Here is a 26,629-nt window from a genome sequence, read left to right on the forward strand (position 1 = left end):
TATAAATTGCCATTTAAGTGTATGGTTTAATGTTTGTCATACATTAATGTGACATCTGACTGCAGTGACAATCAAGCAGGCTGCTGTAATTTGAACATATTTAGGGCTTTTGTGTTGAGTGCCACCCACAAATTAAGACAATTGCTGTTTTATGTGGCAGCTCTAGGACTGTGTTCTGGAGTCATTGTTAATGAAGGAAGTCCATCATTTTTGTTGACTAGGTGTCTATACGCTGTATTGATTCCTCACTGTTGGTACTCCTATTATCCGCACTTGCCAAGCGGCTTGTTCCTGCTTTGTACTTTTAAAGAGGATTTATAGAAAGATGAAATCTACCTAGAGTTTTCCTTCTGATAGGAATGTATAACATTTCGATCATTTCTTAAGCAGATATATTCTATTATAAAGGGGCTGTTCCATGAAAAATATAGAAATTTTTTTAAACCAGCCCCTGCGTCTGAATAAATGTGTAATCACATGAAGTTAGAAATTTTAATGCAGTCACTGGGGGAGATTTATCAAGACAAGGAGTCCATAACCAATCAGATTCCACCTTTCATTTTTCACAACTCCTTTGGAAAATGAAAGGTGGAAGCTGATTGGTCGCTTTGGGCAACTAAGCCAGCTTTGATAAATCTCCTCCACTTAGTTTTTCAATGAAATCTATCGGTTTAGCATATTGCCAAGATAATAGAGTATTGGTCTATGCACGGTACTTTGTATTAATTTTAACTTGTACTGTTTCACTACCGCTTTGCTATATGCTTATGTGTCAGGCCACATTACAGAACACTGCGTACATAAAATTATGATGACCAGACATCACTCATGGTGCCTTGCCCCCTGTTCGACACAGCTATCAGTTTTCCTTGTTTCATTTCTTTATAGCTTTTCCATTAGGCATAATGGCTTTTTTGAACCACCACATAGTGGCTAAGGGTGATGGCTAACCTCTGGCACTCCTGTTGTGGTAAAACTACAGCTCCCAGCATTCTACACACATTTCTGTGGAGTTCTTAGAACAGCCAAGTAAGTGTACATCTTGGGAGTGGTAGTCTTATCACAGCTGGAGTGCCGGAGGTTAGCCATCACCGTGAAATCAGTATCCACAAATTGTATCTTCTAATATTTCATGTGATACTATTACTGAACGTGTGCTCTACTAATTAAACTGGCCATATTCTTTCGATTTTGGGCAATCAATTATTTAGCTGACTGCTATCTTTCTTGACTTCCCCGTATTCAAAAGAATAAATTTATAGGTGGGAACTATACAATTGTTTTGCAGCCTGTTGGCCACCTCCTCTGAGATACGGTTGGACATGGAGGCATGCAGGTTCCATATGGTATCCTGTGGCACATTTACCCACACACATTGCAACTGGGATTGTCATTCCTGCAAGTAGTTTACTGAATCCTGGTGTAGCAGCTGGTCTTGTAGATGCTTTACTGGAGATAAATCTGGTGACGGGCAGGCCACGGAAGTGGGCAACCTTTGTTGTGTGTTGATGAGTATTATCCTGCTGAAAAATGGAAGTTGGAAGCCCTGCCATGACACTGTCACCAGGACTCTTGCCGATCAGCTGTTTGAGAAGGCATCGGCGCTCACAGTTGTGCCACAACTTTCTTGCAGCTTTCACAAGGCCATGTAACCTCACGTTCATCGGTCAAATGTCCTAGGCGCAGCTCAGCCCCATTGAAGTGAATGGGACTGAGCTGTGATATGACTTCCGGTTTCAAATGGACGGTGTTGTGCTTGGTGAGCAAAGAGAAGGCCACAGCACTACTATGTGCACTTCTCAAACAGCTGAAGGTCAGGGTTCCCGGGTGTCAGACCCCACGATCAGACACTGATGACCTATCGAGAGGATTGGTCAGCAGTAAAAATATCTCGGAAAACCCTTTTAAGTCTGTGGTAGCGTTAACTCTTAGTGGAAAGCTACTTCATATTAATATTTTTATAATATTTTGTATCCAACAATTTATTGCCAACCTAAAGTCATCTTGGATTATATACTCTTTGTCTCGAAATAAATATAGGAAAGAAAAATCATTCTTTGGGAGTCAACTATTTTGGACAATAGAGTTTATGTAGACTTTCAGTTGCTGCAACAACAGTCTCATGAACACGACAGTATTTTATATCCGTATCCAATCAGCTTTTTTGCGGATTGCACACAGACCCATTCATTTCTATGGTTCCGAAAAAAAAAAGGACCGCACACGACTGTAATACATGTGCTGTTTGCATCTGTGTATCCGTTCTGCGGAGGGATAGAACATGTCCTATTCTTAGCTGCTAATTGCAGGCCACAGATACATTGAAGTCCATAGGTCCGCAAAAAAATGAATGCAACTCGGACATTACGGACGTCATCCGTGTTTGGCGGACCTCAAAACGGATGCAGTCGTGTGCATGAGGTCTAATGCAAATAAATGCTTTCATCGCTGTATTACTTTTTACGCATCTCCTTTACATTGGTTTGTCTTTCTCCTTTTGTTGCAGGCCTTGGAAAGTGAATTTGTTTCTTGCCAGCTCCACCAATGGATTGACCTTATTTTTGGCTACAAGCAGCAGGGTCCTGAAGCTGTTCGAGCTCTAAATGTGTTCTACTATTTGACCTATGAAGGAGCTGTCAATCTGAGCTCTATAGCAGATCCTGTCTTGAGAGAAGTATGCTGCTTTATATTTTCAGTTCAGAAATATGTCAGTGCTAAAAAAATGTTTTATAATTTGCAGATAGAAATTAACACTGGCCATACCCCACAGTTAATCTTCTAAGCAACTGCCTTGTCTTTTCACTGTCAGTATTCTAGGGTATTTAGCAGGTAGGAATACAGTGTTCCAAAAGTTATTTTCTTCCAATGTGGCATGTAAACTGCCTCCCATGTGCAGGATTATTGCGAGTACCAGATCTACTCTACAGTAATAAAGCTCCCCATCAATACTGGATAGTGGTCAGCAAATGCTCATTAGGCCGACTTGATTGGCCCTGCCTCCCCATTAATGTTCACTGATAATCGGCCTGTGTAAAGGTGCAGCAGATCACCCCATGAGTAAAACATTAATTCATCGGGTGAAATCATGGTTTCACACTAGCGTTGAAAGAGCTCTCTGGATCCAGCATTGCAGGGAAGTACCTAAATGCCCGCCGGCCCCATTAACTATGATGGGGCCCGGTGGAGATCCAGCTGCAACCCAGCAAATATGCCGAGAATTGGCCGGCCGAAAATCTTTGACAGACCCTATTTAAGTTAATGGGGCTGGCGCGCATTTAGGTACCGTCTGGCAATGCCGGGTCCAGAGAGCCCCAGCAGGCTATTCTCTGCCATGTCAGGAGAGGTGGTGGGTCCTCTCCAACTCTGCCTGCATACATGTATGTTTTTCTTTTTGTTGTGTTTTTGGATGTGAGCGTACAGTCTAAAATCATTTCTTTAAAGGTCCATCTTTGTAGGCGTAATGCTTGCGTAACATAGCGTTTTTTCCCTTTCCTTCCTGGACATAGTTTCACATCAGAATGTAAATGGTATTCCAGTCCCGGCGTGACTCCAGAGCTCTGGTTTGCCGTTAATCTTTCTTGCGAGTATAAACAACATCAGTCTTTATAGCATTGTTAACATTGGTTAAATGCTTAAGGAAATGCGTTACATGACTTTTCTCCCGTAGATGTAGATGTTTGATATAAAGTAATAAATTAATGACGTGTAACTGACGGTAAAGAAGAGAAGTGCTTCCATCTAAATCTGATGTGTCCCTAGCTGTTTTCACATCTAAACTCTGGAATATTTCCGGATTATCAGGTCTGGAGATGTACTTTCACACATATAGCTATCACCCCGGAGATGTTCCATGTCGGGGGCATCCTCACTACAGAGGAAATGTTCCAGGTTCATAGGCAAGAGGTGGGAACTTTAGGCATGGTCCACTGTGATTCTCTGAAACATATACTGCTGTTTTCATACATGCGCTCACTTGGACAAAATCTGGATTTAGTACTAGGGCTCTGGGGAAAAAGTTTGGGTAAAGTCCGGGACAAGTATGGCGGATGTTTGAGTTCCCACATACAGCCCCTCCGGGTAAACTCCAGAAAATGTCTGGATTCCACTGTGAATGGGGCTCCTGAATCATGTGCACAATGAGCTGCCTCCTATTTGCTGAATCCGGTATAAATAATACCACTTCAGCAGATACAAATGAAAGAGATTGTGGGAGATTTATCAAAACTGGTGTAAAGTAGAACTGGCATAGTTGCCCATAGCAACCAATCAGAATCCACCTTTCATTTTCCATAGGAGCGCTCATAAATAAAAGGTAGAGTGTGATTGGTTGCTATGGGCAACTAAGCCAGTTCTACTTTACACCCGTTTTCCTTTACACCCGTTTTGATAAATCTCCCCCATTGACCTCTAAAGAGGCATCTTATATGAAAGCAAACCTACCCCTATTTGTTGTATATTTACCTATCCCTGTTTTTTGTATATTTGCATGTAACCTATTATTGTGTTAGTCTGGACATATGCATTCTTTAAATGTCAAGAAAACCTGCACATGTATGGGGGCCACCTGATGGCAAGTGTCAGGGGAAAGAAGGTTCATGTCCCAAGATATGCATTTATCTCCTATCCACAAGATTAGAATCAGATCAGAGGGAGACCTGGCATTGTGATCACAAGAACCGGGGTTCCTGGGGTCCCTGCATGTGCCGTACTCTGCTCTCTAGGGCAGTCCCATATAGAATCAATAGGATGGCAGCATTCATGCTGGACTGCTGCTTCATTCTTTAGTTGACCTTTGGGGCTCCCTTTTTCGCAATCGGTGCTGATTATAATTGGTCAGCCCCTCACTGATCAGATTCTTATCCTCACTTCCTGTGGATAGGGGGGTAAGTTCATAACTTGGGACAAACCCTTTCCTTCACAGTAGAGGAGATTTATCCAAACTGGTGCAAAGGAAAACTGGCTTAGTTGTCCATAGCAACCAATCATTCCACTTTTCATTTTTCAAAGGAACTTCATTGGAAACTCATTGGTTGTTATAGACAACTAAGCAAGTTTTCCTTTACACCAGTTTTTATAAATCTCCCTCATTATCTCCAGAAATTCTAGACATTTTTCATGTTCTGGTCAAAGATAATGGCTGATAACATTGTCAAGTAATTCGCGGAGAAATCTCCTGAAAACCACTTGGATATAATGTGACATAAGAGAGCATGGAGTCAGGCTAGGTATTTTCTCTCATACATGAGAATTGATAAATTGCATTATCTATCCATGAAATTGTAGAAATTTGTGACCCTAAATTTGTATCCACTGATCTTGCTACCATCCAGAAATGTGACTAGCAAGCGTCATGAGAATATTTGGCCCAAAGTGTGAATATAGACCAGCTCGCTGTTTTCTTCTCTTTCATTATCATTCTGTGTCCAGTAGCCAGAGCAGTAGGTGTTTTGAACGAGCACATCAAACTTAAAGATGTAGATACTGTTTGAAATTCTCCATGAACCCGCTGCCTGAATGCTAGTGAGTGACATTTGTTTCTGTTGCTGGGGTCTGCTTTGACTAGCTGGTTTGTCTCAGACTGGCAGCCAGGATTATATTTCAGTCAGCCTACAGATGTAAGAGTCAAGAGCAAAGCAGGTCTTTAACAGAATTATATCTAGACTTCGGAATGTCTCCTCTATCCTTCACATATACTCTTCTTTAGCCGCTATCATTTGTAAGGGGTTAACAAATGGAGCATGTGTAAGCTATTAGAAAAGACTCAAATGCAGTCCGTTTCTGCTCCAGACAGTAATGTTTTTCCATATTTCCTCAAATGTAATAAAATTATTTGCGCTGAAGTGCACAAACACATTCTTAAAAGTACAGTATATTAACAGATGGAGACAACAGTGAACGTGTCTGTGATGATCAGGAAATGGAGTGATCAATGGCAGATTTGCCAATTGACTTTTATTTGCATCTTCCAAAGGCCACATTCACACGACCAAGTGACCACGTGCCTGTGTTTACATCTTCAAACCGAGGATCCACAAAAACGGGCACCGTCCGTGTACACCCCATATTGTGGTGCACACCTATGGACTTCAATGAGTCCACAGGATGCGGCCAAAGTTGAGACATATCCTATATTTTGCAGATCAGAAGCCGACTGAAGCCTTTCCATCTGCTTCCGGGTCCATGTCTCCATACCACAAAAGATAGGATGTGTCCTATGTTTGGCCGCATCTTTTCGATTTTGGACTCATTGACTTCAGTGGCTCCGTACCGAGATGACATCAATTCATCTGCTGGCCTGGGTCATGGATAACTTGAAGTTGGAGGATGTAGAACAAAAATTAAGCAGAGTTCTTATCTGCATTGGCGACACTGTTTGGACCTCCATTGCTGACACCATTATGGAACCCCATTGTTCATTACAAGTCATAGAGGTCTGCTTTTGGTGCCCATCATGTGACAGATACTGCATTGCATGATGGTTTCCACTTTTTAATGGTGAACAGAACTGCAATGTACTGCAGGCCATGGATCCTCTCTTATTTGTCTTCGGAGAAGCTTCAAAACAGTCATTTGCCTAAAATCGGAAGGGTTTTTTCATCTTAGTTTCAAATATTTTGTTGCCTTGAATGTTGTCCTATACAAATACAGATCATAATGTGACAATAAATGGTATTTTGTGAAGGTGTGTTATAAGAAGTACTATTCTGTAGGGCATAGTACATGGAAATAGTGCTAGTAAATTGATTTGTCTCTCTCCATTTGGTGATTTAGAAGGCAATGTCCCATTAAAGTTTTATTTCCTGGCATTCAGAGTATTTGGAGTAATCCACCTCCAGCTGAAAAGTTATGAGTTAGCAAGTTAATTATGCATTTTATTGTTGTACCTCATATTAGAAATTTTACTGTTTAATGACAATTTTCAATATATGTGGAGTCCCAGAGCTTTCATGGATTAGATTGACCATAAAACGACTATGCACAGCATCTTGCCCCTTTTCCATTATAGTTGGTCTGTTTTTATTTCTCTATTCACAACCGTAGTTCCATCAGACAGTCGTGAAAAAGCTATTTCAAATGGCAGAGGAAAACGTACAAAACTATGTATTTACCCTAACTACATCCATATGTGCTGTACTTCCCACAGTCTGCAACCATTAGCTTGGTATACTTCCAGGAGGGACTATCACCTAACATGGACTGTTCTCAGCCCAACTTACAGAATGTTGTCAGGCTGTTCCTTAATCAGTGATAAGTAAAGGCCAAATGTAATATTAATAAGGAAATGTGGAGAATATAAACAGCCTTTTTTGCAAATCCTTGTTCAAAAACAGATGTAATTATGTTAAATTCTGTATTCAGACTGCTTTGGACTGGCAGCTAACTATTCTGGTGGGTACCACTGTTAGTAGTAATGACCTGTTACTCAAAGAACAAGGCTGTCTCTTGCCTATTTGATGCCTGAGTGCAAAGGAAAATTCTACCTCCTTTTTCCCTCAAACTGTAGACGAAGAAAGTGCAATAGTAGAATCTGTAGCTACCAAACTGCTGTCCCCGTAGTCAGGAAAAGGAGCCACCGAAAGTGAGGTCCTCAACTCACTTCATGGAGAAATCTAGGAGCAACAACCGCTCAGCCTAGAAGAGAGGCCTCACATGTTTGGTACCGCTAGGTGATTAGCTGTGTATTGATAAAAAGCAGTGCCCGTGGCTGCAGAACATTACCAAGCTTGAATCTGTCCCAGGAAATTCTAAAATAACAGTTTGTCTGGAGCACCATAGTTTCCATTGCTGTGTAGACCAGGTTGGTGCAAAGCATTGCTAGAAGCCAGGAGAAAGAGAGACTGCATCCTGCCTCCTGTAAAGCCTTGTCAGAAGGAATAATGGCATGGGGTCTTATAGTCTCACTGTACAGTATTCTTCTGTAGATTAATTTTGTCCTGTTTCTTGGGGGACCATTATTCCATTTTATGAAGACAGTGCCCCTATTTGAATTTTAATTAACCAGTGCAGTTGAGCATCTTTGGAATGACCTGGAATGCAAAAGTGTTATATATATATATATATATATACTCCAAAGACATACTGATAGGGACCTTAGATTGTGAGCCCCATTGGGGACAGTTGGATGATAATGTCTGTAAAGCACTGCGGAATGTAGTAGCGCTTTATAAAATGTATAAATAAATAAATAAAAATAAACCATTTTTTGAACCATTAGGGTCCATTCACATGTCCGTAGTGTACCCGGTCGGCACCCCCATAGAACTGCCTATTCTTGTCTGCAATTGCGGACAAGAATAGAACATGCTCTATTTTTTTTTTTCGGGAGCCGCCGACCGGAAGATCAGGGCCGCGCTCCGGAAATGCGGATGCAGAGAGCACACTGTATGCTGTCCGCATCTCTTTCGGCCCCATAGAAAATGAATGGGATCCGGACCCATTCTACGGACGTGTGAATGGACCCTTATTAGACAAAGCATGTTCAGAAGGAATATTACCTTGTGCACTAAATTGGCACATTAATCAGCATTTAATGATTTTGTTTGCAGTATGCTGATTACTAGGTATATGGCCGATTCAGGGAATTGCTTTGCAGCATATTCCACAGTATGCAAGTGACTCTGCTTGGTCACATTCCTGTGGAGCATATCGATATGCACGCCTGGCTGGCGGAGCATATCCATTGTCATCCCTGGCTGGTGGGGCATATCTATATTCACCCCTGGCTGGTGGGGAATATCTATATTCACCCCTGGCTGGTGGGGCATATCTATATTCACCCCTGGCTGGCGGAGCATATCCATTGTCATCCCTGGCTGGTGGGGCATATCTATATTCACCCCCGGCTGGTGGGGCATATCTATATTCACCCCCGGCTGGTGGGGCATATCGATATGCATCCCTAGCTAGTGGGGCATATCTATATTCACCCCCGGCTGGTGGGGCATATCTATATTCACCCCCGGCTGGTGGGGCATATCTATATTCACCCCCGGCTGGTGGGGCATATCGATATGCATCCCTAGCTAGTGGGGCATATCTATATTCACCCCCGGCTGGTGGGGCAAATCGACATTAACTGTTGACATTCTAGTTACTGCCGCTGGAGCAGTACGAACACAATGATCCCTACTAATTCAGCATGGATTTCAATTTGCTTATTAATATTGTAGATTTGAACAGAGGAACGTTTGGTTTAGTTTTATATAAGAAGCTATTTGCATTTCTTGAATTGTGCCTTGGTTTACTAGAAGGTTAAGTGTGGATTCTTTTTAGTCTTTGATTTTGTATATATTTAGGGAAAAAGCACACATTCATATTTCTAAGCCTTATTTTTATGACATCTTTCAGAACAGGGTTAGCGGTGTTATAAGGTGTTTCCAGAACATATGATATAGTTTATCTATAAGGTAAAAGAAACTGTGCATACTTGGGCTAATAAGCAGCCGAGCAGTGGAGTGTGTGATTTCTGATTGTTATATCATAGCATGTTTCTGCTTAATATCACATAGCAGGACAGAGAAGTTGTGTAGTGTTTCTCATGGAAATAACATCTATACTCCTGTAATGACTTCACCATATATACTGGTGCCAAGCATAGGACTTGGCCCCCGCTGAGATTATATAAGTTTGCATATAACTAAAGCTGAGATTGTGAACATTTTTTATTTAGGTTTTGATGCATCTCTTTATTTCATATTTAGCACCTTTTATTAATCCACCGTTGCTATTTTTAAGGGTGTGGAGGCTCAAATCCGTAGCTTTGGACAGACCCCATCGCAGATGTTAATAGAGCCTCATCCTCCAAGGAGTTCAGCCATGCAAGTGGTAAGTATATTGTTATGATATCCAAGTTATTTCTACAGTCCTGAATTTCACTTAAATATGTGACACATTAGAGACACTCCGCCAGACTGCATTATAAGTCAGCGCGGTAGACAACGGATTCAGTATAATATTAAGGAGCTGCCGAGAATCCATGTGCTGCAACGTCGTCCTCCATTGGGTGCCATGTTTTAGAGATGTTCTCATAGATGCATTGGAGGAAATTTGTAATCTCCCTGTGCTAGTTTTCTGGTGGATAAACACAGTGTATGCGACAAAAGAGGGTGTGGCAGGGAGGGGACGCATGAATGATCTTTTTGGGAACATTCTTTCACAGAAAGATTGTTTATGGAGTAGAAACTATGGGATGACTGTTTAAAATCCACACGATTTCTTCCCAGATGATGGTCTGTCTTCGAGCAGCTCGCCCTAGAAATGATCGTTTTGGTTGAAGTTGACCTTTTTAAAACAACTTTCGATTAATATGTATAGTCCCCTTAAAGGGTTTCTCCAGGATTTTACTATTGATGGGCTATCCTCAGGAAAGAACATCAAGATCTGATCGGCAGGGGTCTTGACACCCTGCTCATCGGCCATTCTGCAGAAGCTCTTGTTCTGGAACTCCATTGTGTGGTGGACACAGAGCTTCCTTACTGCAGCACTGCTCCCATTCATTTCATTAGGAGCAGCACTGCAGTAATAAGCTCTGTCGTTTACCCAAAGGACGGTACTATGCTTTTCTGGTGCTGATTTCCGGGGCGCAAGATCTACTCCAGGACAGCTGATAGACGGGGTGTCTGACCTTCGCTGATTACATATTGATGGCCTATCCTAAGGATAGGACATCAATAGTTTATTCCTTTAATGGCTCATGCACACAAATGTGTGCCTTGCAAAGCACAGGCACTGTCTGTGTGGCTTGCACTGGCGGATGCAGACCCATTCAACTTGAATGGGTCCACGATCTGTCCGCACTGCAAAAAATAAAGCATGTTCTATTTTTTTGCGGTGCAGTGGCACGGACCGAAATACCACAGAAGCGCTCCGTAGTGCATCCGTGGCCATCTGCTCCATATCTTCTGGATCCATGATACGGTGCGCACATGGCCGATGCCCATATATTGCTGTTTGCGGGCCGCAACGTTCGTGTGCATGAGCCCTAAACCTGCATAAATTCTGGCCCTGTATATGATGTGTTTTATTTAGTGGTGTAAAAACAGCAGTGATACACTATACAGTAAGTGGTGGGTGCTCTGTAAAATAAATAATGCTGCTTGAATCTGGTCTTTTTAATAGGGCAGTGACTTAGAACTGGTCTTGCGTGCAGCATGTAGACTATTTTTTAGACGCTTTTGCACAGAGGTTATATGAACAGTGGGTGATTTTAGGACATTGTACAGCTTTCTGGTTGACATAAAGTTGGAGAAATTCTGGTTAAATAGGAGAAATTTAGCAGGCAATTATGTCTTTCTTGGCTTGGAATGGCTAGGCTTAAATTCGTGGGTGGTACATAGAGGATTATGAGTAGATGACACATTTACACATATTGGCTGAATGCCACACTTGCTCACTTTTCTTTACTTCTTAACCTGAAGCTTTGAGTTTAGTTTGATTAAAGCCGTTTGTATTGATCTCTCTTTCTGGTTATTACATTATTTTACATATTGTTGAATTATATGGTGATTGTAGCAGGATCAAAAGAGGTTAAAAAACAGTGTCGATGGAAAAGAATATTGTGCAGAGGTGCAAGTGTATCTGCCGGGTTCTAACCCTGGCTGCAATTGTGCAGAAATAAAAATTGTGCTGCAAAAACAAACACTCACATGTACAAGACCGCGTACCTACGCAAGCGTCACTTGCCTCTGCTTTAACTGGGGTAGGAAAGGAAGTCTTTTTTTGCCACCAAAAACACCTAAAGGGGAAGTGTGCCTATAAAATTTAGCAGACATATTTTAAATGTAGAGGAGGAGAGTGTAATCACAAGTACTTGCTCCATTTACGTGAATGTAGCGAGTGATTGTTATTATATTATTACCTCTCCATAGGATATAATATGTAGTCTAAAGACAAGGAAGCAGTGCTCTCATTGAGAGTCAAATAGCTGATCGCCAGCTGTTGGACCCCCGCCGATTAGATATTGATGGCCTATTCTGATGATAGGTCATCATATATATGGCAGGAGAACCCCTTTAATCATGTAGACAAAGTTAATACAAGCAACTTACTAATGTATTGTCCATATTGCCTCCTTTGCTGGCTGGATTCATTTTTCCATCACATTATACACTGCTCGTTTCCATGGTTACGAGCACCCTGCAATCCAGTGGCCGTGCTTGTACACTATAGGAAAAAGCACCATCCTATGCACACTCCTGGCCACCAGAGAGCCTGGCGCTTTTTTCCTATAGTGTACAAGCATGGCCACTGCTGCTGGATTGCAGAATGGCCGTAACCATGGAAACAAGAAGTGTATAATGTAAAGGAAAAATGAATCAAGCCAGCAAAGGAAGCAATATGGACAATCGCAATATATTAGTACGTGTCTTGTATTAACTCTCTCTACATGATAAATGCCATTGACAGAAGTGGGACTGTTTACAGTGGATCTCGGGGTAAAGTATATAAAGAGTATAAAATAATGTTACTTTGCTTTGCTCTTGGTAGGCATTTCATAGGAGCTTCTAATGCATCTGCTGTTCCTCTGGGCTATTGTGTGCACATTTTTCTCTTCCGCCCCAGAAACGAGAGCCATCTTGTGTTAAGTGCAGCCGCCATAATATACGCCAGGTGTAGTAATTAGCCTCCACATGAAGGCTGCCTATCCGTCTGCTGCCGGCGGAATCCCCTTGTGCCTTCACACTATCAGATAGCTGGATTTAATTGAGGCCACATCAGATGAGGCATTACTGACACCTTTAATTGAATGAGCATCCAGGGAGAATTAACTCATAATATTGATTGGCTTTTAGCCACTTGCTCAGAAGGGTGTCTGGATAGCTTATTAGTCGCCTTTATTTACACCTTTGTGCAAGGCGTACAAACAGGGATTCATAGTGCAATATGTTTTTGTAAGTACTCTTAATAACTTTTTAAAAAGGGCTGATAATAAAAATGCAAATGCATTTTTAATAGCTTTTTAATATATAAAAAAAAAAAACAATGTAATCACGGTGTGGAGTATTGCTTTTATTTATGCACATTATTAATTCATTATTGTTCCTGCATATTGTTTTCCTCATTTCTTTTCTTGTCTCGGTGGTATACTAGATTATGCTGCTGCGAGTTCAGTCAGGGTAGCAGTGTCCAGCCCAGGATGAAAATGCTCGTCCGAAACTGGCCTTAGACTGCTGCAATAATAATTATTTTTTTATCAGGTTGGAAAAGCCAGCCATTCAAAAAGTCCTCCTTGATCTTGACCAATGATGGTACTGCTGATTGGGTTGGGTGGCGTACTTGTTTTTACACTAACTGGAATGAGCTGCACTGTTAACACATCATTCCTTTCATATAACATTTCCTACTTGTCATCTTATAATCTTAATATTTAGAATGTATAATGTTTAGTATTGCATTTTTATATCTTTTTTGTTTTTCTTACTTTTCCAACTGTCTCTTTTGTCACTTGTACTCTGACTCATTGTTCATATCACACAGTTGCCCAGATTTACTAATTATTCTGCATCTAGAATCTGTCTGAAAAGTAGTGCAGTTTTGGAGCAATGTGGAGCAAATAAGGTTTCTAGACTTCAGGGAATGGGGACTTAAGTGCATGGGGATGAGGCGTAGTGGAAAGGGAAGCTTTATGAGAAAAGGGACATGACCTATGATGAACTATTTTGCACCAAAATTGCTGAAAAATTCTGGTGTAAAATTCTGTCTCAAAGTAAGTGAACCAATAGTTAGACAATTCTGTCTAACTTTATACAATCGTTCCACCAGATTTATGAGCCACTGTGATAAATGTTGTTCATGTCTAGACAGTCTGTCTAAGTTTATGCCATCTACAGTGAAGCTTGAAAGTTTGTGAACCCTTTTCTATAGAAAAATGTTCTATATATCTGCATTTGACCTAAAACTACATAAGAATTTCACCCAAGTCCTAAAAGTATATAAAGATAACCAAATCAAACAAATGTAAAAAAAATAATTATACCTGGTCATCTATTTATTGATTGTATTGTTTATTGATTTTATGATCCAATAAGAAATGTCTGCAAGTAGAAAGAGTATGTGAACCTTTGCTTTCAGTATCTGGTGTGACCTCCTTGAGCAGCAATATCTGCAGCTAAATGTTTACGTTAATTATTAATTAATCCTGCACATCGGCTTGGAGGAATTTTAGCCCATTCCTCCCTACAAAACGAGTTCAAATTTGTGTTGTTGGTGGGTTTCTGCCCATGAACTGCTCATTTCAAGTCCTTCCATAGCATTTTTATTGGATTAAGTTCAGGACTTTATTCATCTTTAACCATTCTTTGGTAGAGTGATTTGTGTGGTAGAGGATTGTGATGGCAACGATGGCAGATTCAGTAAAACAGGCCCAACCATGATACTACCACCAATGTGTTTCACAGATGGTATGAGGTTTTTATGCCTGAATGCAGTGTTTTACTCTCCAAACCTTTCTTCTGAGGTTCTAAGAAATCTCCTTTGTTTATGCCACAATACACTTCCACAAACATGTTGTGAAGATCAGACTTTACTCCCTCAATTAGTAAATGACCAAGTAGAGTTGCACTGGGTATCGAACTTTCGATATTTATTAGATACTTTTTCACCCGGTTCGATACGATATTGGGATTTGCATTTTTTTCAATACTAGGCTGCGCTACTGCGCCAGTTAGTATCTTCTCTTATTAGAGAACATGGCGCAGCGCACGCTGTGTGCTCCTCATCGGCCACACAGTGGAGAAGAAAGGACAGCGTCCCTCCTGCCCTACTATGTCTCGGCTGGCCACTGAAAACACGGAGTTGCCGATGGGGACATGGTGGGTGGGTGGGGCAATAGGAGGGCATGATAAAGAAACTCACCACGTACTTGCTGAGATTTTTGACCTTTTGATGATTTTATAGTGATGTAACCGACCAGTAACATCCACTTGTTACTGGTCACACGACGGTGACATTATCAAAAGTCCTTTAGCCTTCTTCATGAAGACGGATCCTGCTGCAGGAGAAGTTTTCTGCAGTCTTTGCAGGTATTTGCTTCATGCTATATGCCTGTATTAATGTGAGACATATGGTCTTATTACATTAGTACATCCATGTGCCTCACGTTAATAGGAACAGTGATCCCATCACATCCTCATATAATGGTAACTTGGGGTTAATGATGGTGTCACTTTTAATATGAGGCATTTGGAGGTTCAAAAATTAATAAACCATGTGCCTCACATGTGCTTCCGTTTTTTTTTTGTTTTTTTTTTGCGGACACATTCTGACAATGCCTATTCTTGACTGCAAAACGGACAAGAATAGGACATGTTCTATTTTTTGTAGGGCTGCGGTATGGACATATGCATGCAGCCGCATTGGATTATATGCAGACCAAAAATATGGTCTTGTATATGGGACCTAATAGTAAGGCCCCATGCCTACGACTGTTTTTGGTCCGGATTTTTGGTGGATTGTATGCGTACCCATTCATTTCAACGGGGCCGCAAAACATTCAGACAGCATCCATATGTCCTTTCTGCAGCCCCGCAAAAAAAATAGAACATGTCCTATTCGGACAAGAATCTGCATTGTTACAATGGGTCTGCAATAAAACGGAAGCAACGCAGACGTCATCTGTGTTTTTTTTTGTGGATCCATGTTTTGCAGACCGCAAAATACATATGGGCGTGTGAATGCACTATAACAGTGACCCCATCATATACCTCATATAATGGGCAACATGGGGTTAATGATGACATCACTAACTATTAATGTGAGGCACATGGAGGTCCAAATTTATAACGCCATGTGCCTCACATTACTAGTCATCCCGTCAACTACCTCCTCACACAATGAACAACATGGAGTTAATGTAAGGTATATGATGGGGTTACTTGCTATTAATGTGAGGCATATAGAGGTCGATAAAACCATGTGCCTCACATTAACAGTAAGTAACCCCATCATGTACCTAATATTGACCCTATATTGTCCAGTATGTGAGCAGGGCAATCAATACTTTGTCCCCATCCCCCCCCCCCCCCCTCCCAAAAAGAATTTAAAAAAAATACCTTTTTTTGCGTGGTATTGGATATCTCAATACTTTTTCTTGGTATTGAGATCGAATTAACATTTTGGTATCATGACAACTCAATGACCAAGTCTAATATTTTGGACTAATTTGTGTGTCTGGGTTATCATTATCTACTTTTAGGAGTTGTGTGAGAGTCTGATGTAGTTTTAGGTTAGTAAATCTGGGCCAGAGAGTTGTGTTAAGACCAAGTTCACTTGCCTAATGCCCATTGCATTCAAGGTGCATTTTACTTCCATATCATGAAGTAAATGCTGAAATATCACAGTAGTGCTTCCTCTTCTGCACCACATGTGATGAACATATTATAAAGAAACAAATTATTACGGGACTTAGACAATTTTCTTGACTTTCTCTTCTCTTGTCTTGTCTGATGACAACTGATGTCCATGTATTATTGTATTAGGGCATATAGACCTCATATGATCCAAAATGGAGAGCAGCTATGTCAGAACGATTCCTGCTCTGGCATTGCCTAACGGGCCAGTCATTTTAAGGGGTTATCTTATGAAGACAGCCTTGGGCATATAGACATCATAGAAGGGGCCCCTTGCTTTTCAGTATTAAAGGGGTTGTCCAGCCATTAATATTGGTGACCTATTGTCAGGATAGGTCATCAATATCTGATGGGCGGGGGTCCGACACCCAACAATCAGCCGTGAGACGAGGAGGGGGCACTCCATGTGAACCCAGCTTCCTGGTCATTACACTACGTCTCATCTCCTGTGGAGCAGCGGCGTAGTCGAATTACTAGCACTCTCTCCATTCAATTGAATGAAACGAGCGCTCATCATTACACTGCACTTCCGAGATGAGGCGTAGTGTAATGAAGAGGAAGCGGTGGTTTCTGGCATGGAGCACTGCCTCCTCTTCAGCTGATTGGCGGGGGTCCCTGACGATAGGTCATCAATATTAACGGCTGGACAACCCCCTTAATATTGAGGGGGCTTCAGTACTGTACCATGTGACTCATTGCACAGGTGTGGCTCATTGCATAGTGTATGACCTTTGATTATTATAGGCCTCCCCCTTACTTGCCTTAGTGTTGGTTTGCTTTGCTTTTTTTGCTGCTGTATGCTTTTCTATTATAATCAGGTCTCCCTTTTCTTGTCCTGTTTCCCTTCCGTTTGTCCTTTGATTCGTCTTTACATTTTTGTTCCCGTCTTCCTCTTGTCTGGTTTCTTGTTGTCCCCACTCAACAGTATCTCCTCCTGCAGACTCCACTGATGTTTACAGACCAAGCTCAGCACGATGTCATTATGGTTCTGAAGTTCCCCTCCAACTCACCCATCACTCACGTCGCAGCGAATACTCAGCCAGGGCTGACCAGTCCTGCAGTCATTACTGTCACCGCTAACAGGCTCTTTGCAGTGAACAAGTGGCACAATCTTCCTGGTGAGTATGGGTGAAAGTCAAGACAATTAGTATTAGAGTGTATGTGCTGAAATGTGAATGAATAGATACAAATGTATGGTGTTTCTTACTAGATGAAATTTATTTTTTATTTTTTATTTTTTTACATCAGCCCCAAAATATATGCGGCTCACATTGTTCCTTATTGCAATATAGAGAGTATCAAATAAGCTGGTTTTCTTATTGCAATGGCCGTATTTATGAGATTAGGTGTCATTTTTTGGAGCCAAATCCAGAAGTGGGTCTAAGGCCTTATATCTGTTTTGCTATCCCCAAACCACAAATCCGCAGAATAAGGATACTGTCCATGTGCATTCCGCATTTTCTCACTTTCATCAATAGAGGTCGCTATTCTTGTCCGCAAAACAGACAAAAATAGGACATGTTCTGTAATTGGCGGAAAGGCCACAAGGATGCAGAATGCACATGAATGATAACTGTGTGCTGTCCATTTCTTTTTGCGGATTCCATAGAACTAAATGGGAAGGTCGTTTGACCCACAAAATGCGGATCGGAAAACATATCCCAAATGCGGTCATAGGCACGAGGCCGAACAGAAAGCATACGCAGCCTTTACTGTATACGTCCCATTTCTTTTGTATGCACCCCTGGCTTTGACACAATTTTTTTTTTTTAAGTCATGCATTAAGAAATGCTATTTCTCTTTAAAGGGACACTGACAGGCCCAATAACCATAATTAGCTCTACATATGCATGCACAGGTCTTCTAATGTGCATTAAAAACATATAAGAATCCCCCCTGTCCACATTATGAATACAGTAAACTCACGTTTTATAACCTGAACTAATTGCTTTTCTTTCTGCCCAAGGGGCGGGGTTTCAGCTCCACTTGCGCCCAGCCAGCATCAGCCCAACCGCCGTTTTGAAGCACCGCCCAGCTCATCAATATTCACTTAGCTGGGCGGCTTCTGCTGTCCCCGACCTTCCGAGATCCGGCGCATGCCCAATAGAAAGCTATGGGCATCGGAGTCGCTTTCAGCTTCTGCGTATGCGCCCGACACCCATAGCTTTCTATTGGGCATGCGCCGGATCTCGGAAGGTCGGGGACAGCAGAAGCCGCCCAGCTAAGTGAATATTGATGAGCTGGGCGGCGCAAGTGGAGCTGAAACCCCGCCCCTTGGGCAGAAAGAACAGCGATTAGTTCAGGTGATAAAACGTGAGTTTACTGTATTCATAATGTGGACAGGGGGGATACTTATATGTTTTTAATGCACATTAGAAGACCTGTGCATGGATATGTACAGCTAATTATGGTTATTGGGCCTGTCAGTGCCCCTTTAAGGTATGTTCACACATAGCAGATATGCTGAGGATTTTCTGCCAGATTTTTGTGTGAAAATCTTCAGTGTATTACAGTTGCAGGAAATTGGATGAAATTTTAATAAATCTCATCCACACGCTGCCGATATTGACATGGGTGCAGACTTGTCATGTCAATTCTTTCTGAGCATTTTGTATGTGATTTCACACTTGTGGTAAAATCCGCCACACATCTGCAAAGGATTTTGCCGTCATTGTGAACATACCCTTAGGCAGTTGCAATCTCAGTCTGGGGTATGTCCTTGTTCCTTAATAGCCTCTACATCAGGAATGCACAACCTGTGGCCCTCCAGCTGTTGCAAAACTACAAGTTCCATCATGCCTGGACAACCTACAACTATTAGTGCATGCTGGGAGATGTAGTTTTGCAACAGCTGGAGGGCCGCAGGTTGGGCATCCCTGCTCTACATGATCCATTTAAAGGAACACTCCATATAAAACTGATTATGTGCCTAGTACAGGGCCTAGGGAGGCAGTGCATGACTCCAAAGGAAAGCTCAGTCTCCATCCTCTGCTCTTCATGCCCTGTACCAGGCGTTACACGATGCATCAGTATTGGCTGAACTGGTTTCTGTGATCTAGTGTCCAGCATGCTTGTAGCACGCAGTACTTTATAGCTAGCAGTCATACTTTTTGACTCTAGACCGCTTTAAGATTTCATCAGACTAAGGCCGAATGAACACGGCCGTGAGCGGTCCGTGGTATCCCGGCCTGGCATCCTGCTGAGAGCAGGAGCGCACGGTGTCATTGGTTGCTATGAAGCCGCGCGCTTCATGCTGCCGCTGCACTACAGTAATACACTCGTATGAGCTATAAGAGTTTATTACTGTAGTGCAGCAGCGGCATGAAGCGCACGGCGTCATAGCAACCAATGACGCCGTGCGCTCCTGCTTTGAGCAGGATTCTAGGCCGGGATACCACGGACCGCTCACGGCCGTGTTCCACGGTCTTGTGCATTCGGCCTAAAATTGCTACGCCACGCCTAGTATATAGACTTGTATGTGGTGTGTGCCAGTGTTACAGGTATGTAGTAATCACCAGTATCTGTAGATCTTTGTGTCTGCCTTGCTGCTGTCTTCATTGTCTGTCTATGCGGCTTCCTTTGTTATGTGCACACATCCAGTAGATGTGCCCTTGTTCTAAACCATTTTTTCCCTCCCTCTAGCCCATCAAGGTGCTGTGCAGGACCAGCCGTACCAGCTGCCGGTGGAAATCGATCCTCTCATAGGTCTGTCACTTTCTCCTCTCTCTGCGATTCATTAAGCTCGGTATGGTAGCCCTGAAGTGTAGATTACTGTTGTTTTTCACTTGCCAGTTGCCTGGAATGGAATTCTCCTGATAAACCATTTGCATGCAAATTGGAATGCAATGAGCTGTGGCTATGCTGGTATTTCATCAACTCCCCCTCGTTGGCTTGCCTAATTTGAACAGGCCTAGGACGTGTGTCACCGAAAATTAATATGGATGCCGTAATAATGTGTGATTGAGAATGGCGCATGAAACACTGTCAGGATAATATTGGATCTTTTCATCACTCAGACTTGTTGATGAGCAGGAGCGAGGCCCCGTTATGATGAATTGGCGTTCAGTAATGTGCTAGAGCGGCTTTTTTTTTTTCCTAGGGAAATTTTCATAATAACAGCAAGGTTCTTCTCTGTGCAGAGACATAAAATCTTGGTAGCAGGGCTTTATTGTCAGAATCAATCCTTTTTTTTTCATGCACCTGCCTTACGTGCTTTACAAATTAATGTACAGCTTTGTCTGTGTTTGTATATATAATGTTATATAAATATTATTTTATTTTTTATATGTATATATTTATTTTAATTACTAAACCTTTTATTAATCCTTCTTTACCAGATTATTATTTTTTCTTTCTGTATGTAGACAAAAGGAGTAAGCGTTGCGGATGTGCGAAAATGTTATTATGGAGATGAGTAGATTTGTGTGCGATACGTTGGGGTTTGTATGAGCATGTGAAGCGTTGTCTCATCCCCGTCTGTCATTGTCTCCACTTCCCTTGTGTGAGGAGTCAAGATGATGGGCAGTGAGATATGGTTTTATCCTCCTCAGAAGTAGAAGGCAGTCGTTCTGTGACTTATAGTGTGTTCTCTGAGCGATGTGCAGGGGATGGAAATGGATGAGCTTCAGTTCATTATCATAGAGTTTGCTAGGCTTCCCTATCAGCAAGTCCCCTGATGGTACACAAACGGCAGGAAAGCTAAGAAAACGAATGCACCGCCACTTACAGTATGTGCATTCACAGCGTCTGCTCTGTACAAAAAAAGCCAAAGCTGTAGTTTAAGAATTGTGTGTATCATATGTTTTCAACTAGTATTTTTAAGGAGTGTTTTTTTATGCTTTTTCTTCTTTTTCAGTTTATACATACCATATAGTTTTGTTTGTTTTTCTGTTATGTTCCCTTTTTCTGTGCATGGATTTCCTTTTATCCCCTCCATCGTTCTGTCCACAAGGCCGTTTTATTATTTTTGCTCCACAGGGCTCAGGGTAGCAGGGAGTGAGACATCTGCGTCTTCCCCGCTTGTCCCAGCATACTAGTTACGGGCCTAATGGTAATTGTCCATTGGATATGTTACTAATAATCTTAATGAAGAGCAGCTCTCTGAGTGTTGGGTTTGATGGTTGTGGTGACAGGGGCTGATTATTTCATATTGTTAGGATCTGGCTGTGACAGTGTGTACTATCTAGCATGTTTTTTCATTACATTCCAATGCAAACATCCATTAATGCCACACAACGACCAGCATATACTGGTTTACATTTGTGTACCTCTGGCAGAAGGGGTTAAATTTGCTGTGTAACAGCCCAGCATTGTACATTCATATGTAGTCTTAATATCATTCAAAATTACAAGCAGACATTCAATATTCTCTTCTCATGCCTATTGAGGGGGCATTTCTGTTAGGCATGTGTATTTTTAAAGCTCAATATTCATGGAAAATAGCACAGAAATCATTTTTGGGTGTTTTTATCTTTTTCATTTGGGCGCTACACTGAAAATTAAATTCAAAATATTGTCCTTCTGTAGCAGTCGGCACACAGAGAGAAAACTCACATATAGATAGGAGATCTATTGTCAGTTTACTACTGCTGTGAGGGAAAGATGCTATCTTCTATTCTATTATAATAGTTGTAGAATTGAATGACACCTCTATTGTTCTCTTGATAGGGCTTGATAAAGATGTCTACAGAGGAGCATTGCACTTATCAGCGTAATGTGTGATGCTCTTATTCAGTCACTCTCTGGTCGGAGTGAATGCTCTGACTGAGAAAGTCAAGCGAGGCTGTTTGCCATGCTAAAAGCCCAAACAAAGGAGGAAGTTAAAGAGCCTGGACAGGAAGTAGAATATATGGAGTGACTTCAGTTTAGTTAAAAAAAAAATATTTAAAAAAAACATTTAAAAAAAATCTAATGCATAGAATATTCACAAATATGTTAAAATACAATAAAAAATGTCTGGTAGAGTGAATGGTTTGACAAGAAAGTCAACCGTGGCTGTTTGCCATGCTAAAAGCCCAAACAAAGGAGGACGTTAAAGAGCCTGGACAGGAAGTAGAATATATGGAGTGACTTCAGTTCAGTTAAAAAAATTATATGCAAAAAACCAAAAAATAAAATACATAGAATATTCACAAATATGATAAAATAAAAAAAGGCTGGTAGTGTTTCTTTAACGACTACTCATAATGCAACACATTCACCAAATTTCTGAACAATAGAAGTCTGACAATCTCTAGGAGAACCACGTTATCTGACACTATGGGGAAAGACCCAGATGCGGGAAAATAGAGCAGGGACAAACCAGTGTCACGAAGAAGCTCTTTTTATGTAACATTAGTGGAGATGTAAATCAGTGCAGGCGGTTCTGGAAAATAACAAGCTTGATGGCACCCGCAGAGAAGAGAACATTTACTTACTAAAGAATTTGATGCTAAACAACATGGAATGAAGGAGTATTGATGTTGCAGCTACTTTCATTTTCCTGGCGCATAAACATATCAGTTTCTTTAGTATAACTCATGTCTGCAGTGTAGCCTCACTTTCATCTCGTAGAAAGCGCATTAACCTTGAGACAGGGGAGTATCAGACATGTTAGTACATATATATCCCCCCTGCTACTTGATAACTCACATGTGATGGAACCCAGGCGGTCAGCTCCAGCTCACAGACCTAAACACATCTTTAATTTACACTTTTTTTTTCCAGACCCAATAATACTTTGTTGGAACAGTGTTATGCTTTTTATTTATCTATTTATTTTTTTAGCCTATTTTAACCTTATTATTGTACGAATTGATGGATTTATTTTATTATGCATCAAAAGCAGCATTATTGACCTAATGCATTAGGTCAGTTTAGTGGCGATATATACTTTTTTTTTTTTTTTTTAACTGCTAAAACCCAAAAAATGCATATTTTGAATGACATTACCCCCCTTAGGCTGGTTCCCAGCGTACTCTGTAAAAGTTGTCCATATGGTTACATAAGACAGACGGAGGCTGAAAGAGTGTCCTTTCAGCCCAGTCTGGCCATATATGTTGGTAAATTGTAAAAAAAATTATAATTAAATATATACAATTTTTTTTACAACTTGACCCTAATTTTATTTAATAAAAAAATTAAATAAATAGGTACCTGCAGGTCCCCAATTACAGGTACTTTTCACGCACTATAAGATTTAGCTTTTGTTAGAGAATTATGTTGTTATCCACGGCAGTAACACATCCTTGCATTTTTCTCCTTGAAGGTCCACTACAGTGTATTTTACATGCTTTGAAACTTCAGGTTGCCTAGAAACCATTTTGAATTCCTAAGCAGGTGACCACCATGTCTCTCCGTGTAACTATATGCGCAGAGGTGGTTGCAGAAAGTTCTTTCTGCTATTACTCTCCATTTCTTGCCGCAGATGTGTATGACTTCACAAGAGAACATGATGATTGTGGGAAATAACATGGGGAACATTAGCAGGAACAAGAAAGGTAGAAATTGTTGCGCTTCCTGAGCTTAGAGAAAATGAACTACTGGAGCGTGAAGACGTTTTCTTTAATAAATATTGTATATCTCCATGCATTGTATGATTCAAGTTAACTGGTGCCAATGGACTAAGGTTACTTGAAGTGTAGATACTTTTCAAAACATAAGATTTAAAGATTTTGGCGCTATGAGTATCTGTAAATGCTGAGGGCGATGGAGGAACAGCAAATTATTCTGTCCAGTCTTTTGTGCACCTTTGTGATCCAGGGGCCACAGGTACAAAGCTGATTACATAGCCGATGTTTAATTAAAGGGGTTGCCTGACTCAAGTCAAAATCTCCCTAAAACCTCCAAAACCACTTAACCACCTTTTTTTTCCAGCACTGCCAGTCCAGTGCTCACCTCCAGTCTGTAGTTACACCGATGCAGCTTTCTCAAGCCATATGCTGCTGAGGCCAGTGATTGGCTACAGTGGTCATGTGCTGTATACAGGTTTGTCAATGATGCAGGATTGTTAACACAGGACAGAGGTGAGGATCGGAGAGGAAGTGCTGGATGGTGGGGGATTAAGGCTAGTTTCACACTTCCGGGAGAACAACAGCCTGCTGGAGTTCATCATACCCATTCTAGCCAGAAAGGGCTGGAACACCACCAGGCCCTATTGACTATGATGGGACCCGGCGGGGATCCGGCCTATTTCTGGTATTAGTGCCAGGATTCAGCCGGACATAAAATGGTGCTTAGCAGCTAATGCTGGAAACAGGCTGCATCCCTGCCGGTCCCATTAAACCATGTGGGCAAAAACCATTTGTCCTATACTAAATCGAGTGTGCGGATTACAAATCCGAAGTCAGAATTGTTGTAACACGTCACAAAATTTTGCTATGCATAAGTAAGCCTAAATGAATTAAGCACTTGGAAAGCATTGAATAATTTTGAACAGAACGAGTTTTACTCCAACAATAACCTGATCTACATCAAAGTTTGCGTAGTAAACAGTGTAGGAAAATGTAATGCAATAACAACATTTCAAAAAGTCTTGTTTTTCAGTTTAAAAGTCTTACTTGAGCAAGGCCCAGTACTGTTAAAAGTGCTTCAGGCATCTGCTTTTGCGTTTGTGAACGGTCATATTTCCCCGTTCCAAAAACCAGCTGCAGTCCCCCATCATGTTGGGATTCCAGCGGCCTTGATACCCGTTCTCCATTGTAGAAATATCTTTATGGAACCGCTCTCCATGTTTGTCACTTACGTGTCCCAAATTGGGTGGGAAAAAGTCAAGATGGGAATGTAAGAAATGCACTTTCAATGACATTTGGCAGCCAAGTTGTTCATGTGCTGTAAGCATGTTGTCTACTAATTCAGCATAGTTTGCAGCTTGTCTGTTCCCAAGGAAGTTCTGCACTACTAGCACAAATGCATCCCAAGCTGCAAGACGTACTCGCTTTGTCAGATTCTTACGCTGAACATAAGTAGTGTATTTGCCACATATGTAGCAGAAATTGTCTGGATCGTTAACACATTTGTGTATATCAATGTTAAGTTTCAAAACTGATAGCACTATAACAGATAACTTTATCAAAATCTGTCCAGCTTGCCTTTTATACTACTACAGTATTTTATACTGTATTGCTGACATCAGCCTGAGTGCATCCAAACAGGTCTGGACATGTCCATTGGAATATCTCCAATGTAATGCATTGATATTATAACTGAATAGGCTTTGCATGTGTAACTTAAAGAGGACCTTTTACCGATCCTGACATTGTGAACTTAGTATACAGACATGGAGAGCGGCGTCCGGGGATCTCACTGCGCTTACTATTATCCCCGGGCGCCGCTCCGTTCTCCCACTATGCCCTCCGGTATCTTCGGTCACTAAGTTATAGTAGGCGGAGTCTGCCCTTGTTCTGCTGTAGTACTGGCCAATCGCATCGCAGAGCTCACAGCCTGGGAGAAAACCTCCCAGGCTGTGAGCTCTGCGCTGCGATTGGCCAGCGCTACAGCAGAACAAGGGCAGACTCCGCCTACTATAACTTAGTGACTGAAATCTCTGCCTACTATAACTTGGTGACCGAAGATACCGGAGGGCATAGCAGGAGAACGGAGGAGCGCCCATGGATAATAGTAAGTGCAGTGAGATCCCTGGGCGCCGCTGTACATGTCTGTATACTTAGTTCACAATGTCGGGATCGGTGAAAGGTCCTCTTTAACCCTTTAAGGATCTCGGCCGTACATGTACGGCGGAAGTCCTGTCCCCAAACATGGCGCCCGCTCGCATGTGCTGTGCGCGCCATAGCCGCCGGGTTTCTGCTATCGCATACATTTTCCCTTTCAGATGCCATGGTCAAATATGTACCTGTTACATTGATCTAGCAGCAGGCTTTAGTGCCTATTAGATGACTAAACGAATACAGGCCTCTAGGTGGCAGCATTGTAGTGGTATAGTGCAAATGAAGTGTTCAGTGGTGTCTATATAGACATCAATGAACACAATAGACAATCTAATGATTGCCAGTTATTGTCACCCAAGGTGACTTAAATTTTATTTATTTTTTAAATTGTTTTTGCAAATATAAAAAATAAAAAGTTTAAATCACCCCTCTTTCCTTAAAATAAAAATACTTAAACAATAAATAAATAAACATCATGGGCATTGCCGTGTGCAAAAATGCCCACACTATTAAAATATAACAACATTAATTGCATACGGCAAATGGCGTAACAGGGAAAAAAATAAAAAGAACCAATTTGCCATTTTTTTGTCACTTTAACTACCCAATATTTTTTTTTTTTTAAGTGATCCAAAATTT

The 26,629-nt window shown here is 41.4% G+C and overlaps 1 protein-coding gene across 1 annotated transcript in view; it reads left to right on the forward strand.

Moving 5' to 3' along the window:
• LRBA (LPS responsive beige-like anchor protein) overlaps nucleotides 1-26,629 on the forward strand; it is a 568,467-nt gene that overhangs the window by 459,260 nt on the left and 82,578 nt on the right. The window contains exons 47-50 of the mRNA XM_044300361.1: nucleotides 2,507-2,674; nucleotides 9,736-9,825; nucleotides 17,287-17,464; nucleotides 19,989-20,051. Coding sequence (XP_044156296.1) covers nucleotides 2,507-2,674; nucleotides 9,736-9,825; nucleotides 17,287-17,464; nucleotides 19,989-20,051 — 499 coding nt within the window. The remainder of the gene's footprint in view (nucleotides 1-2,506; nucleotides 2,675-9,735; nucleotides 9,826-17,286; nucleotides 17,465-19,988; nucleotides 20,052-26,629) is intronic.

Source organism: Bufo gargarizans, chromosome 1 (genome assembly GCF_014858855.1).
Source record: "Bufo gargarizans isolate SCDJY-AF-19 chromosome 1, ASM1485885v1, whole genome shotgun sequence".
NCBI lineage: Eukaryota > Metazoa > Chordata > Amphibia > Anura > Bufonidae > Bufo > Bufo gargarizans.